The sequence below is a fragment of the Entelurus aequoreus genome, linkage group LG24 (assembly GCF_033978785.1).
Source record: "Entelurus aequoreus isolate RoL-2023_Sb linkage group LG24, RoL_Eaeq_v1.1, whole genome shotgun sequence".
Lineage (NCBI taxonomy): Eukaryota > Metazoa > Chordata > Actinopteri > Syngnathiformes > Syngnathidae > Entelurus > Entelurus aequoreus.
In genome coordinates this window covers 26,505,587-26,521,706 of record NC_084754.1, presented here as the reverse complement: position 1 = coordinate 26,521,706, position 16,120 = coordinate 26,505,587, and the positions used below count along the sequence as shown (strand labels likewise).

Here is a 16,120-nt window from a genome sequence, read left to right as displayed (position 1 = left end):
AAACTGAATACATGTAATAAAATGTCTAATAAAGATTCAAATACTAATTCTGTTTTTTTAATTCATGTCTACAACAAAGTCGACAGTTGTCAGTATGTCAGCTACTAACACTAAAATTAACTTTGTCCCCAGCTGGCTCCCATTAGCTTGTTACACATACACACGCACACACACATGCCATGCTATCCAGTATAACCTGGATGTGTTGGCCCTTTGATCTGGTCAGCTTTTGGGTATTGAGTGAGGAGAGAGGGTGTAGTAGGGTGAGATTTTTATATAAACTATGAAGTAACAAAATAACACGGAAATGGAAAAATGTATATATCTATATATATATATATATATATATATAGATCTATCTATCTATATCTATATATGTACACTACCGTTCAAAAGTTTGGGGTCACCCAAACAATTTTGTGGAATAGCCTTCATTTCTAAGAACAAGAATAGACTGTCGAGTTACAGATGAAAGTTCTCTTTTTCTGGCCATTGTGAGCATTTAATTGACCCCACAAATGTGATGCTCCAGAAACTCAATCTGCTCAAAGGAAGGTCAGTTTTGTAGCTTCTGTAACAAGCTAAACTGTTTTCAGATGTGTGAACATGATTGCACAAGGGTTTTCTAATCATCAATTAGCCTTCTGAGCTAATGAGCAAACACATTGTACCATTAGAACACTGGAGTGATAGTTGCTGGAAATGGGCCTCTATACACCTATGTAGATATTGCACCAAAAACCACACATTTGCAGCTAGAATAGTCATTTACCACATTAGCAATGTATAGAGTGTATTTCTTGAAAGTTAAGACTAGTTTAAAGTTATCTTCATTGAAAAGTACAGTGCTTTTCCTTAAAAAATAAGGACATTTTAATGTGACCCCAAACTTTTGAACGGTAGTGTATATATATGTATACATATGCTCTAGCAACCCCCCGCGTTAGAAAATAGATGGATGGACAACACACACATTTTGCTCCACTTCAATATTGAACCTGCAACAAGTTTGTTTGCAGGCTCTCTGCTTATTGTCAATGTGTCCATGTGGTTTGAACGTGTAGTGTTTCCTAAATGATGGTGGGGATTATGTTCCAGACCATTGTAAGTGAATTCTTGCTAAATAGGGTTTATCTTTATCTTATGATTTTTATGAATATCAAATGTATTTAAAAAATCTTTAAGCCCTCCACACAGCTTTACACACAATAATTAACACTTCTTATGCTCTTAAAACATGTGATACACTCTAAAACCTATGTAATTTTAACATAAAAACTAAAATCTCAATATACTCAAAGGTACTTTAAAATCCGCGATGCACGAAGACCGCAGTGAGGGAACTGCAAAGTGGCGAGGGAACACTGTAACCTAAAACTAGTACCTCAGTTAAAATTGTATAAGCATTTATAATTCTGTTGTTTGGATACTTAACCTTATTTTTTGTGCGTTACTACAAATTTGGGAATCGATCCGATACGAAGTAGTTATAGGAGCAGAGGTTTTTCAGTCATACGAATACAATTTTCAACATCATTGAATGACCACATTTTGATCACAACTATAAATCAGACAAAATCACTGGATGGCTCGTGTACAAATATTAATCAATATTTAAATAATTTCCTAGTATTGGCTCTGAATCAAATCATTTGGTTTTACCCTTAACGCTCTCTGCTATCCAGGCACTTACTTCTTCAGTTTGTAAACAATGAAAAAATTTACAAAATATTTTTTGATAATAAAAAATATCGTCTAACCAATGTGATATCAGTCAATAACACTATACTACTTGGGATCGTTACTGTCGATATTTGTATCAATCCCTCTTCCTTTGCTTTTATTCAAGAGCTCTGGTTTGCTGTTGGCATAATCTATGGCGGTGGTATTCAACTGGTGGCTCGGGGAACAAATCCGTGTCGGGAATGACACTATAACGGCTCCGGAGTTCAGTTCAAAAGTTGAGGGACACACATTTTTGCAGCATATTCCTAAAAACACTCGAGTGCTCCTGTTGTACAGAGGAACTTAGACCACTGTAAACACATTGGCAGATCCTTGATTTGACATTTAACTTTGCTAGCAAGCATAAAACACTGTGGTCCAAACTTGTGATTTACATAACTGAGGCGTTCCTCAAAGCACCCCTTTAAGTCCTTTCTTTTTTGGTAGTTACATTTTTTTTTTCATAATGTGATTTATATAACTAAGGTGTTGCTGTAGCTTGTTTACTTCAGATACAGTCAGTAGGCTTTTGTTCAACTGTTTTAGTTATATATTAGTGTTGTTCCTCAAGGTTCCATTTTAGGTTCTATCTTTTTCATCATTTGGGTGATGGGCGGTAGGGCTCGGTTGGTAGAGCGGTCACTGCTTCCTCCATCCTAGTCACTGCCGTTGTGTCCTTGGGCAAAACACTTTACCCACCTGCTCCCAGTGCCACCCACACTGGTTTAAATGTAGCTTAAAGATGTAGATATTGGGTTTCCCTATGTAAAGCACTTTGAGTCTCTAGAGAAAAGCGCCATATACATATAATTCACTTCACTTCACTACTTTGCTTATGCTGAACAGCTGTGAAACTGCTTCCCGGTGGTGAATCCTGACCTCATTAAAACTTCATACATCTGTGAGCACCGTTGAGGTAACAAAGAAGAGGGTATCATGTTACTCACAAAAACACACACACTCACACATAAATACATACCTATTCCTAAAATACAATGCTTGCAGTCACCTTCCCTCTCTCGTTTGCTCTCTCACACACGCACACACACACACACACACCATTACACACCGCAGCCCGCATCAACACAACACTTAGTTCCAAACCATCAGTGCACTAGTGTTAAATAATTGAGATTAGTCCGTCAGCTCTGGGGCATGCAGGTCCATCGATTCCACAGAATGCATTTTTAATGAGCTGCCAGCCAGCATGCATTTCAGCTGGCTAGTGTCCGTGGAGGACCCCCTGACACACACACACACACACACACATACACTGTGAGTTTAGGCGAGGTGCCAAGGGAGACAATTAACAATCACAGCGGTAGTACAGTGTGGAAGTTCTGCAACATCATCTGGGCTCTTAAAGTTATTTAAATTTGACTCTGGTCTCTACTGAATACTATCTCCCTCATGTACAGGCACTCAGCAGTGATTCCACAACTTTGACTCACAATAATTGAAGTCACAACATTTCACAGTGGATTTTCCTTTCAAAGCCACAGCAGGTGATTAGTAACCAGCACACACTGAGACTGAGTCAAACAAAGTAACATTTTTTTTTCTACGCGGTCCAACTTTCATCCTGACACACAAATCAATCTGTACTCAGTGATGGATGGATGGATGTGTGTGTGTGGACTTGCTTTTGCAGGATGGAGCATAAGTTATTTATAAATATAATCACATATATAATGATATTTGTTAAATTAGTACTTTTGAAACAGTGCCCAAACAGGTACTTAAAACATAGAAAACATACAAATTTTGTTTGCAAACAATGCCTTTATAAAATTTGCATTTGTATACAAATATTAGGGTGTTTTTTTAAGTTAAGTTAATTCATACATGTGATTAATCATGATTAATCCACACGTAAATAATAAATAAAGCAAAATATGTTCTGGATCAAAAATCACTCTATATTCTCTACTGCTCGCTAGTGTTACCATATCTGAGGGTTTGTGCAGAAATATGGGGAAACAACTACAAATGTGCACTTCATTCATTAACGGTGTCACAAAAAAGATCAATTAGAATATTACATAATGTTGGATATAGAGAATATACAAACCCTTTATTTATTGAATCAGAAATATTGAAATTCAACGACTTGAATTAAGAATTAAGTACAAATCAAACTATAACCTGCTACCCAAGAATGTACAACAATTCTTCTCAACAAAAGAGGATAAATATAACCTTCTAATCTAATTAAAACATTTGTATGCACGTACAACAATTAAGACCTTCAATATATCTGTATGTGGAATTAAATTATGGAATGGATTAAGCAAATAAATCAAACAACGCACCAATGTGATTCAGTTTAAGAGACTGTTCAAACTGCAAGTGTTCAAAAAAAGTACAAAGAAGAAGAATTATCATGAATATCTTGAACCATTTTAAAAAAAGAGACAGTAATTATTTATGTATTTAACATTTTTTTACTTACTTATGGTATATTTATTTATTTATTATTTATTTATTCACTGTTCTGTTCCAAACAGAGAACAAAGAAAGGGGATAAAACTGCTCAGTGGCCTTGTGGTTAAGAGTGTCCGCCCTGAAATCGGTAGATTGTGAGTTCAAACCCCGGCCGAGTCATACCAAAGACTATAAAAATGGGACCCATTACCTCCCTGCTTGGCACTCAGCATCAAGGGTTGGAATTGAAGGTTAAATCACCAAAATGATTCCCAAGCACGGCCACCGCTGTTGCTCACTGCTCCCCTCACCTCCCAGGGGGTGGAACAAGGGGATGGGTCAAATGCAGAGAGTAATTTCACCACACCTAGTGTGTGTGTGACTATCAGTGGTATACTTTAACTTTAACTTTTTTTTTAATATGAAAGGGGGTAGGATTAAATAAGCTCTGTTTCTTCCTACTCCTTTTCGTACATGCTGTAATGAAACAACTGGAAATATCTGATGCATTACATTGTAATTGTATTGTATGCATGTTCGAAATACACTGAACTGAACAAATTTAATAGTGTGATTAATGTGATTACAAAATTATAATCATTTGACAACACTCATTTTTACATAATTTGGTGACATGCACGTTGAATATAATGGTCATTAGATAATCGAATAACATAAATAAAATGTTAACCAATTGAACAATACGAAATAATATCCTCAACAAATTATCGCAGCAAAACCAGCTGTAATACAGAATTGTGACAGTCGTGAATACTTCGCTCGCTGTGACTGTGTTTGGTGCCGAATGAGGAGGTGTTTGTTTGCATAGAAATGTGGTTATGGTTATGATGTTACTTTATTTCGAACATGCACACAATAACAATGCGATCTATCACATGCTTCCAGTTTCTCATTAGAGCATGTCCGAAAAGGGAGTATCTGTGTGTGTTGTTGTACCTGAGGACTGCTGTTGGTGTGCTTTCCAGATGTTACTTGCACACCTTTAAGCACTTGTTACAGGTGGTTGAGACTGCATTAATACTATTTTTTTTCTGTAACCATCCCTAATCTCAACTGATTGAGTGTTAAGTGCAGCAGCGCTGAGCAAGGTATATTCAACTGGCGATAGCGGTGTGCAGCGCGGCTTCTGGAAGCAAAGTGTACATATGTACACTATCTGGCATCAGTTACATTAACCCCTCTATACCTCACTCTCATCTAGGTCAGGACACAAATATAACAGTGGTCATCCTGCACAGCTCGGTCTGTGTGTTTGCTTCATAAGTCTCCAACTATGCTGTATAACTAAGGAGTAATTGGGAAAGTTGCCAAAGTCCCTTGCTGCTCTGGAAAGAAGTTAGTCCACCGCTCCACTGTAATCAATTGTGTTTACTTAAGTTATGTCAAATCTAATGTACATTAAATCTTAAACAAAATAATTGTTTGTATGCAAAAAATAGTTTTTGCCTTCTCTGCTGGCAGTCAGCTTTGACCTTCCATGCATGTGACAAACTCGTGAGTGCGTGTGTGCGTGTGTGTGTGCGTGTGTGTGTGTGTAAACCCTACCTTTCCTGTCTCTCTCTCAAAGTCAACATACTCCCTGGTAGGAACCTGCCTCTGATCTCCATGCAGGTTGGCTGGAAAGAACTGGAGGGAGAGGTTGGTGCCTGTGGCTACAAAAGCCTGTGGAGGGCAAACAAGCCATTTTATTTAGTACAGAGAAATTTTATTTAATTATTATTATTATCTAAATACACGGTATAAACAGGTGCTAAAGAAACTGCTTCCATGTGAACGATAACTTTAATAATGCAATATAAGCACTATAGCGGCAGTTAATTATAATGACAGTGTGTTTGACTGTGCACAAGTTTAGCTATTTAGGGAGAGCGGAGCTAAAGGCAAATTAAAATCTCTTGGAAGCAATATAAACACTATCAAATATTGGAAATGGTTCAATTTAAAATATGCATGGAATGGAACAAATCATTTTAAACTGCATGAATGCTGTAAAGCAGAGAAATTCAACTGAATTGTTTAGGAGGCCGCATTTCCAGAAAGCTAAGAACGGGGGGTCCGGACTTCCCCCTTCACTATTATTTTTATTATGTATATTCCGAAGAACCAGCATTCTCTACAGAAGACATTTGATTTTGGTATATTTATTTTGTTAGAGTTGCAGAAGCACTTTGCTGTTTTAAGGACTTCCTGCAAAAATGTGAGTCTCACAAGTTTTTGAACTGTTGAATAGCCCAAATGCGGAAAAAAAAAGAGGACCTAAAACAGGACACTGAAGAACACTACTACGATAACTGAAGAAGTTGAACAAAAAAATACTGACTGCATTTCAAGTAAACTAGCCCCAGCAACACCTTAGTAACATAACATTACAAAATAAACTTGTAACTGCCAAAAAAGAGAGGACTTAAAGGGGTGCCCCGGTTATGGAAAATCACAAGTTTGGACCCCAGTGATCTATGTTTGCAGGCAAGGTTAAAATGCAAATGCAAGGATCTGCCAATGTGTTTACTGTGGTCCAAGTTACTCTGTACAACAGGAACACTCTTGAGTTTATAGCAAATTCCTGCAAAAATGTTTGTCCCACAGGTTTTGAACTGAACCTGACGGCCTTTCTGGCAACATTTCCGGGCTGGATTTGGCTCCTGGGTCCCATGTTGACTAGCCTTACTGTAAAGCAGGGGTCACCAACCTTTTTGGCCCTGTGATGAGGTGGCGACTTGTCCAGGGTGTACCCCGCCTTCCGCCCGATTGTAGCTGAGATAGGCTCCAGCGCCCCCCCCGTGACCCCGAAGGGAATAAGCGGTAGAAAATGGATGGATGGATGGACCAACCTTTTTGAAACCAAGAGCTACTTCTTGGGTACTGATTAATGCGAAGGGCTACCAGTTTGATACACACTTAAATAAATTGCTAGAAATAGCCAATTTGCTCAATTTACTTTTAACTCTATGTTATTATTAATAATTAATGATATGTATCTTTGTGGAAACACTGATCATCTTAATGATTTCTCACAATAAATATATATAGAAACAGATAAATATCAATGTGCAACACTTTATTTTTATATTTTCTCTAAGTGCACATTTTTCAAATTGAACATTTTCAAATGATCACTTCTAATGGGACCTGGGATCTTGTGAAATCACAATATCCCATTTTAACTAGCTAGCCACTAACATTTTTTAACAAATCATGAATTACTTTGCACCATGTTTGTACAAATAATAACTCATGTAGAATACAAAAGTCAAACTCAAATTTTTAAATAAATCATCATCACACTTTGAACTGGACACCAAATCTGTTATCTGTTTCTTTGTCAGTTAGTGAAGACCAAGTTTTTAAAATATTTTCTTGGATTTTCAAATTCTATTTGAGTTTTTTCTCTCTCATAATTAAAAATGTCGAACAAATCGAGACCAGCTTGATAGTAAATAAATAAAATTTGAAAAATAGAGGCAGCTCACTAGTAAGAGCTGATATTTGACCTATTTTTCGAACAGGCCAGCGGGCTACTCATCTGGTCTTTACGGGCTACCTGGTGCCCGCGGGCACCGCGTTGGTGACCCCTGCTGTAAAGTATATGTTTCAGATTTCTACAAAGAGTTATTGTTCTGTCTAAAGTTTTCTTTCACTTAGGCATCTACTTTACTTTTACTTTTCTACTTTCCTTTTACTTTTCTGATAATACAATGAAATAAACTGTTTTTCCAAGAGCCTAATCTCCATCAAAAAGGCGTCACAGTATGGATGGAGAACACACTTATCATGCTTTATTGTAAACATACTGAACATAAATGAAACAGAAAATCACTCTCGATGAGAAATTAATTGTACACTGGCAGAACATAAAGTACAAAATGTCCATTTTTATGCAAGTTGGTGCGTGCGCATGTCTGTCGTCTCAGTCAGTGTCTGGGACAGATCAATACTAAGGGCATTGAGGCTTCATCTTAGCTGGATGTGTATGAATTATGTACTGTCGTATTTGAGAGCAGGAGGGAAGAGAAAGTCTGCAGGAAAGAGAAGAGACAAAGTGACTGCAACTCATGTAAACTGAGAGAAAATATAAGTGCCTTGAACACACACACACACGCACACGCACACACACAGACACAGACACACACACACACACACACAGAGTCTAAGAACACCCAAGTCATAATTTCTGCCCTACTTGAAGTATTGGATTACGACCATCTGACAGTAATTTGGTGTCTAAACGGTCAGAGAGAAAAGGAGGCAAAGCTATGTGCGATCAAAGAAAGGGAGGGAAACAGATCGAGACAAAGGAGGAGGAGAGAAGGAGAGAAAGAGCGGTTGGAAGAAGGAACACACATGGAAAGATGAGAAGTAGAAATTGAAAGAAGAAGGGCAACAGCAGGAAGAGGGAATAAATAGAAGTTCAACAAAAAGGGAGAAAAAAATGGAAAAGAAATAGAAAGACCAAAGAGCAGCACTGCAAGAAAATCAATAGTTGTTTAAACGGCGACTCATCACTAATGAGCTTAGCCTAGGGTAATTTAGTTTGAATTATTGACCCATTTATCACATTAAACCTAAAAATTTCAGACTTATGGTCAGATTCATAAACCCGACCCTCATCCACACATGAAATATACATTTTATATACAATACAGCTGTTCTATTACCGTATTTCGAAATACATTAGGACATGTAATACTACTAATCTGATTGTTCACATGGACATCTAATATTGATGACAACTTTTTTTCTTTTGAATATTGTGGTTTCGACATCTACCATAGGCAGTACAATACAACGTAAATTCATTATATTGTATGTATTGAAAAAACATGCAACAACATATTGTATTGACCTAAAACTTTTTAAAAAATGCAAATATAAAGACAATAATAATTAAATATCAATAAAAAAATCTTCCAATGGTTATTTTTAATCAGATTATTCACATTTTTTAATTTAAATATTTTTTTATTTTTTACCATTTACTTAAATGCTTCTCATTTATTGACTCCAAACTCAGATGGGGGGTGGAGGGGTAATTTGAAGTGAAATTTGCCAGTGAGCACACTTGCAGAGTCTCCCCACTCATCTTTGCCCTGATGCATTGACCTGATCACTGTCCGTATAATAACCCACTGCGCGTTTCAGGTAACTATCCGCAGTTAAGAGGCACAAGTGCGGCCAAAATAAATTGCGTGACTAATCTGCGTTGATACATGATTAATGCGATCATTTTTTGTGATTCATCTCATATATTAACTTGTTAAATTTGACAGGCCTATTACAATACATTTTAACTGAAACTGCAATGATATTACAGACATATTCATAAAATAATGTCTTGGGGCAAATGAAACAAAATCCACTAGAAAAGCATTTGGAGAGCGCAGACTTATGCCAGGTTCTGTTGAGTAAAGAATCTTGAATCCAGACGGTAATTTGGATCACCCCCAAATTCGAATCAATAGTTCCTTATCCCATTTCTGACATTTCCTAAAAATGTAATCAAATTCCTGGCAGCGGTAAAGATTATTGTTGACACTGAGATAGGCTCCAGCGCCCCCCGCGACCCCGAAGGGAATAAGCGGTAGAAAATGGATGGATGGATGGACTTTTAATCATGACACACAAGTCAGGCCTTGAAAAATCCAGTGAGGTCCCAACCTCAATATTCTGTAGTATTGACAGTTTCTGTACACGTTTTGAAGGGGACCAATTATGCAAAACGTAGCCCAGAAAATTTGAATGAATCCAGAACATTTTAAATCAAACCATAGAGGCATGGCAAATATAATAAATAAATAAATATATTTATAAAACAATCTTGCCTTCCTTCGTACTTCCTCCAAACTAGCCATTCTGAATTAGCCCCATTTGTGACGTTTTCCTAAGTGTGATGTCAGTGGATATCTTCATATACGGTACAGATTTCCTCAAACAGCTTTGCGCGAGACTGCATTATAGTCCGGCGCTTTAGTCAATAAGTTCCTTATTTTTGATGTGGGGCTGAATCGCTCGTACAGGCACATGCATCCTCCGCTCTTGCCATTTCCAATGCAAAGTAGCATATAGTTTAAGCGAAATCTATCATTAGACTCCATATGGAAGTGCTAAAAACTACAACATGGCTGACGGAGAGAATATGTTGTCGATGTGGAGGCACATAAACAAGACAGCCCACAAAACGGTGCATCCTGAAGAGACGGTCAGAAAGTGGCTTGAAAACGCATGGTCCGTAAAACATAAACTGTGCAAAAGTTTGACCAAAGAACCACCATTACATGTTTTGTAGACCACAAGGAAGTCACAATATTACCCCTTTAAACCAGTGGTTTGAATTCTATTTTTAAAAATGTTTAAAGAGGTATCTTTTGTTGTTTGAAAACAACACATCAAAATGTATCTTAAAGTAGTTGTGTCAAAATACATTTCTATAAGGCAGTATTCATGTGTATTCACCGCAAAAACTGTCATACCATCTGCTCATTGACCAAGCACTGTATAATAGTATTAACACCTTGTATCCCAATGCAAAGTTCACCATTTTTTGTGAATATAAGACGACGATCTGTTACGTTTTTTCTTTTTTAGCCTGGGATGGTTTGAACTGACTCAGCACCATAAGTCTGCAGACACAACATAATAATGATAGAGTATGAGTGTGACATAATGTGTCATAAAGTTCTAAACATAACAAAAGCAGCCAGGAAAAAGAGGCTGAGCTTTGAGAGTATGCTTTGTTGACAGACACAGCAAGAGTATATGGTGAACTCCCAAAGAAAATACTGGAACGCTGCAGTTTATCAGCTATTTAAAAAAATAAAACACACGATTACATTTGAGATGACCGTGGTTTGGAAAATGAGTCAAATATCTTTTAAGCTTTGCAAAAACTTGAACACTTTTTTTTTTCTTTCCCACATTTGCTATATATCCAACATGGATGTGACAATAATGACTTTATCAATCATGGCCAACATTCAAGTGTGTTGTAACGATCTTGTAACCGTACTGGCCAGCAGGAAGAACGGTCATGTGTTCAAACCTGATGACTTTGCATGACTGACAGCACGTCTACTTCCTGGTGACAAAACACTTAGAACAGACAGTGTCTATCCATCAACTGTACATCACAAATATGATCTTTTTTCAAACCACATAGACCAGTGCATTCCATGAATCTAAAGAATATTATACTGTATATTTACTTTAGTACTTACTATTTCTGACCGTCCATCCCTACAGGCGTTCTGGAAGCGGGCTTGCCTTTCTTCGTGCGGTCGGTCCCTGAAGCCAGTGTATTTAATCTACAACAAAACACAGGAGCCTTGAGAAGCTCAGCTACAACAACACTGATATACTGTATGCAGTTGGATCGAGCCAAATGGTGATTGTACTGATACTAAGGGTAGCATCAATAAGCGATCAATCGAGGCCTGACAACATTTAGATTTAGGTTTATTTCCATAACTATCTGCGTTTTCCGTTGGGTTGTCTGTATAGTTACATCAGTGGTTCTTAACCTGGGTTCGATCGAACCCTAGGGATTCGGTGAGTCGGCCTCAGGAGTTCGGCGGAGGTCAAGACACACCCGACTCATCGTGTAAATAAAAACCTCTCCCTATCGGCGTATTACGGATACGGCAACAGCTGACTGGTTTGCATGTGTGTAGTTTGTTGTGAGTTTATGCACTGTGTTGGTTTTGTTCTTTGAACAAGGTGATGTTCATGCACAGTTCATTTTTTGCACCAGTAAAAAAACATGGTAACACTTTAGTATGGGGAACATATTCACCATTAATTAGTTGCTTATTAACATGCAAATTAGTAACATATTGGCGCTTAACAAGTCATTATTAAGTACTTATTAATGCCTTATTCGGCATGGCCTTATTATAACCCTAACCCTCCAACCCTGGCCCTAACCCTCTAACCCTAACCAAAACACTCTAAATTAAGTCTTTGTTACTTAGAATATGTTCCCCATACTAAAGTGTTACCAAAAACATATAACTTTGTCTTGAATTTGAAATTGTATTTATTTATTTTTCACTAAAGAAGGATTCGGTGAATGTGCATATGAAACTGGTGGGGTTCGGTACCTCCAACGAGGTTAAGAACCACTGAGTTACATTCTTTACAAACTCAGGGAATAAGTCAATGGACAGATGATTGCTTTGGGGCTAAAAGCCAAAGGATTTGAATTAGAACCAAAAGTCGTTTTTGCATTTATTAACCGATTATGCACTACTGACTTTATTTTGCTCAAACAATTACCGTATACATAACAAGAGGAAATAAGGCAATAGTCAGACCTTATAATGACGTATTTTTTCTTTTTGTTAAATTGTTCACAAAAAAGTTGGATTTTTTTTGCTTAGAATCTTTGTTTTATTCCAATATATTCATCATAAAATCATTTAATTATCTTAAAAATGTTTCAACTAAAAGGTGTTGATATCGACAATACTACACATGCATTTAAGTGGTATCGGATCGCTACAAAAATCGCAGTATCGCTCGCCCCAAGTCTGCAGGAAGCTTTTTTGATCGTCAACGCAACACTAAGCTTTCATTTCAAGGCCCGTCACAGACATTTTCCTATTTAAGGTGCTTTTGTTATATGAATTCACACATTAAGAATACTTTTGGTATGACAAAGGTGGTGTCAGATTAGATTAGTTTAAACACACAGTGATTTCTTTTTTTAAATTTTTTACAAATTGGGGCCGACTTTAAAATACTTTAATGTAAATTACGTGTTGAGAATAATTATTGTTTTATGCTGTTAGCTGTGTGTGTGTGTGTGTGTTTATTTCCGCCGTGCACGCTCACCTCACACTCCCTGCTCAACTTGCGGAAAAACTCCTCATTCTCAAACTTGCTCCTCTGGTCCGGAACTACCCTCGGCATCTTTTCCCACAGTGGATTCTTCACTTTGATTCGACCTTTTTTCCCCACCCTCAACTCAAAATCGTCCCGCCGGTCGAACTTGGGCTGCGTTCCTTCGAGTCTCTCAGTTTCTCTTCCTCCCACTTCCTGGGTTCTTTTCGTCCCCCTGTGGAGAAATGTGTACACTGCTGGTCCACCTTATAATGGCCGTTGCTCCTTCGACTTCTTCCTTTGCCTCCAAGTGTGTTTTTATATAAATGACCCACGGAGAGAGGGGGAAAACTCAATTCTCAGTTTCTCTCTCTCTCCCTCCCTCTCTCTCCCCCCCTCCCTCTCTCTCTCTCTACCTGCAACTTTCAAGTGTTCCGCCCCCTGTGTCTACATGGACTGCTGACACCCACAAAATATCGTGTTTTTTTACATATTTAGCTTGTTTCAACGATACAAAATAAATGCAAATAAAAATAAAATATGAATGAAAAAAATAAGACGGTATAATTCTTGTTTTATCACTGTGGCAATTGAAAATTCCGCGTGCTCTTGAAGGCACCCTCACGGTCTACATCCTGGCTCCGGAGCGTCGCTCTTGTGACGGAACGCCCACACACCCTACCATACCCCCCCCCACCTCCCCCATTCACAACAATATTAATACTACACACGCTACTCGGGGGAGGTTGTCACTGCGCATGTCTGAGGGCCCGAAACCACAAACTTTATAGGATCCTTATGTGAGAGGTGAACGAGGATGGGACGTCATTCGAAGCCGTCCCCAAAAGAAAGACTGGCAACGTTTTTCAAACCTCTATTTAAAATAAAAGCTACCTCGCACGTTTGATGAAAAGAAAGAGTCACATTGAAGAGTAACGACTTAAAACTGGTTAAAGAGGCTGTTTGCAAGTTGCTCACTGTTACATTTTTCAAACCAAAACATACAACAAGAACAATTGATAATTATCTCTCGGGCAGGGGTGTCAAACGCACGGCCCGCCAACAGGTTTTATCCGGCCCGCGGGATGAGTTTGCTTAGTATAAAAATTAACCTGAAATTTTTTAATTAAAGAAACAGCTGTTCTAAATGTGTCCACTGGATGTCTCAATAGCAATTCTTTGTATATTTGTAGATGATGCAACATATGTAAAACATAAATCACATGATATTAGTACATCAGTCGAGGAAAATGATCAAACTACATAAATAACATCCTGTAATTTGATTTTGATATCATTTTTTTATCTTGATAGAATGAAAATTAACACCAATGAGTTGACTGGTGAACATTATTAGATATTTTATTCGGAAAATATAAATAACGACAAATAAATGATTAACCACAACATGTAAGTGTAAAAAAAAACAACAACATTAGGATTTGTACATTTTCAGAATGTGCTTGTTGTATTTTTAAACAAAGAAAATTTGAAGTTGTCTTTATTTTTAAGTTATCGTGCCGTTATTTTACCAGTCCGGCCCACTTGGGAGTAGATTTTTCTCCATGTGGCCCCCGATTTAAAATGAGTTTGACACCCTTGCTCTAGAGTCTAAGGCAGGGGTCGGCAACCCAAAATGTTGGACCAAAAATACAAAAACAAATCTGTCTGGAGCCGCAAAAAATTAAAAGCCATATTACATACAGATAGTGTGTCATGAGATATACATTGAATTAAGATGCCTTAAAGGAAACTAAATGACCTCAAATATACCTACAAATGAGGCATAATGATGCAATATGTACATATAGCTCGCCTAAATAGCATGTTAGCATCGATTAGCTTGCAGTCATGCAGTGACCAAATATGTTTGATTAGCACTCCACACAAGTCAATAACATCAACAAAACTCACCTTTCTGCATTCATGCACAACGTTAAAAGTTTGGTGGACAAAATGAGACAGAAAAAGAAGTGGCGTAAAACACGTCCTAGAAAGTCGGAGAAAGTTCTACATGTAAACAAACTACGGTGAGTTCAAAGACCGCCAAAATCAGTAGGACAAAACGGCGCTCGCCAAATGCTTGAATCAGTGAAGCATGTTTAATATAAACAATGTGCTTTATAACAATTAGGGAGATTTGTGTCATGTTTGTCCTCCTACAGAAACCATATTAAAACAAAAAATATATTTTTTTCCCCTCATCTTTTTCCATTTACATACATTTCTGAAAAAGCTCCAGAGAGCCACTAGGGCGGCGCTAAAGAGCCGCATGCTAGAGCTGCGGGTTGCCGACCCCTGGTCTAAGGGCAAAGACCCCCAAACTGATGGAGAGATAAAGCAAATAACCGTACTTAAAGGAGCCATATGTTAGTATTGCATGTTAAGTCATCATTAAATGGCCCTGATATGTCAAAAGGCATTAATGAATCATGTTCTTTTGGAATACCTCTATAACTGATAACAGTTGTTCAGCCGGGATATGCTCATTTCAAAATTAGATTTACAGCCCCGAAATCTTGTTATTGTTTTCATTTCGATGTCCTGCCCTCCACCGTTTTAACCAATTAGAAAGTCTGTGAGTGTGTCACATCCAGGTTGCCAGTTACGCACCGCCATCTTCGTCTAGCTACTGCCACTGGTAAAGTTACTAAACATGTCAGACATTAGTAAATCTAAAATGCCTCGTTACGATTCTCAACTTATTCATGACAAAGCCAGGAACAAAACGTGGATTTGTATCGGGGATGCCTTTGAAAGATGGAGACGATGGAAGGCGGAGAAGATTTTTTCATCTGACGCCAAACTTGCTCATTTCCTCCTAATAGGTAAGTAAGTAAGGCATTTACGTTGTCTTATTACTTGTAATAAATGGGAATGGACATTTCGTATGTAAACTTAATTGTCCGATACTATGATATTGTCTAAATGATAAAAGGGTTATACTTGTGTAGCGCTTTTCTACCTTCAAGGTACTCAAAGCGCTTTGACAGTATTTCCACATTCACCCATTCACACACACATCATTCACACACACATTCACACACTGATGGCGGGAGCTGCCATGCAAGGCGCTAACCAGCAGCCATCAGGAGCAAGGGTGAAGTGTCTTGCCCAAGGACACAACGGACGTGAC

General features: G+C 37.9%; 1 protein-coding gene across 3 annotated transcripts in view; it reads right to left on the bottom strand.

Annotated features, from left to right (window-relative positions):
- Positions 1-13,375, bottom strand: part of cbfb (core-binding factor subunit beta) — a 51,584-nt gene extending 38,209 nt beyond the window's left edge. For all 3 annotated transcript variants that reach the window (XM_062035831.1, XM_062035830.1, XM_062035829.1), the window contains exons 1-3: positions 12,997-13,375; positions 11,382-11,468; positions 5,716-5,832 (exon numbers count right to left, since the gene is read on the bottom strand). In XM_062035831.1, the coding sequence (XP_061891815.1) occupies positions 5,716-5,832; positions 11,382-11,468; positions 12,997-13,074 (282 nt within the window). In that variant the 5' untranslated portion in view covers positions 13,075-13,375. The remainder of the gene's footprint in view (positions 1-5,715; positions 5,833-11,381; positions 11,469-12,996) is intronic.
- Positions 13,376-16,120: the final 2,745 nt, after the last annotated feature.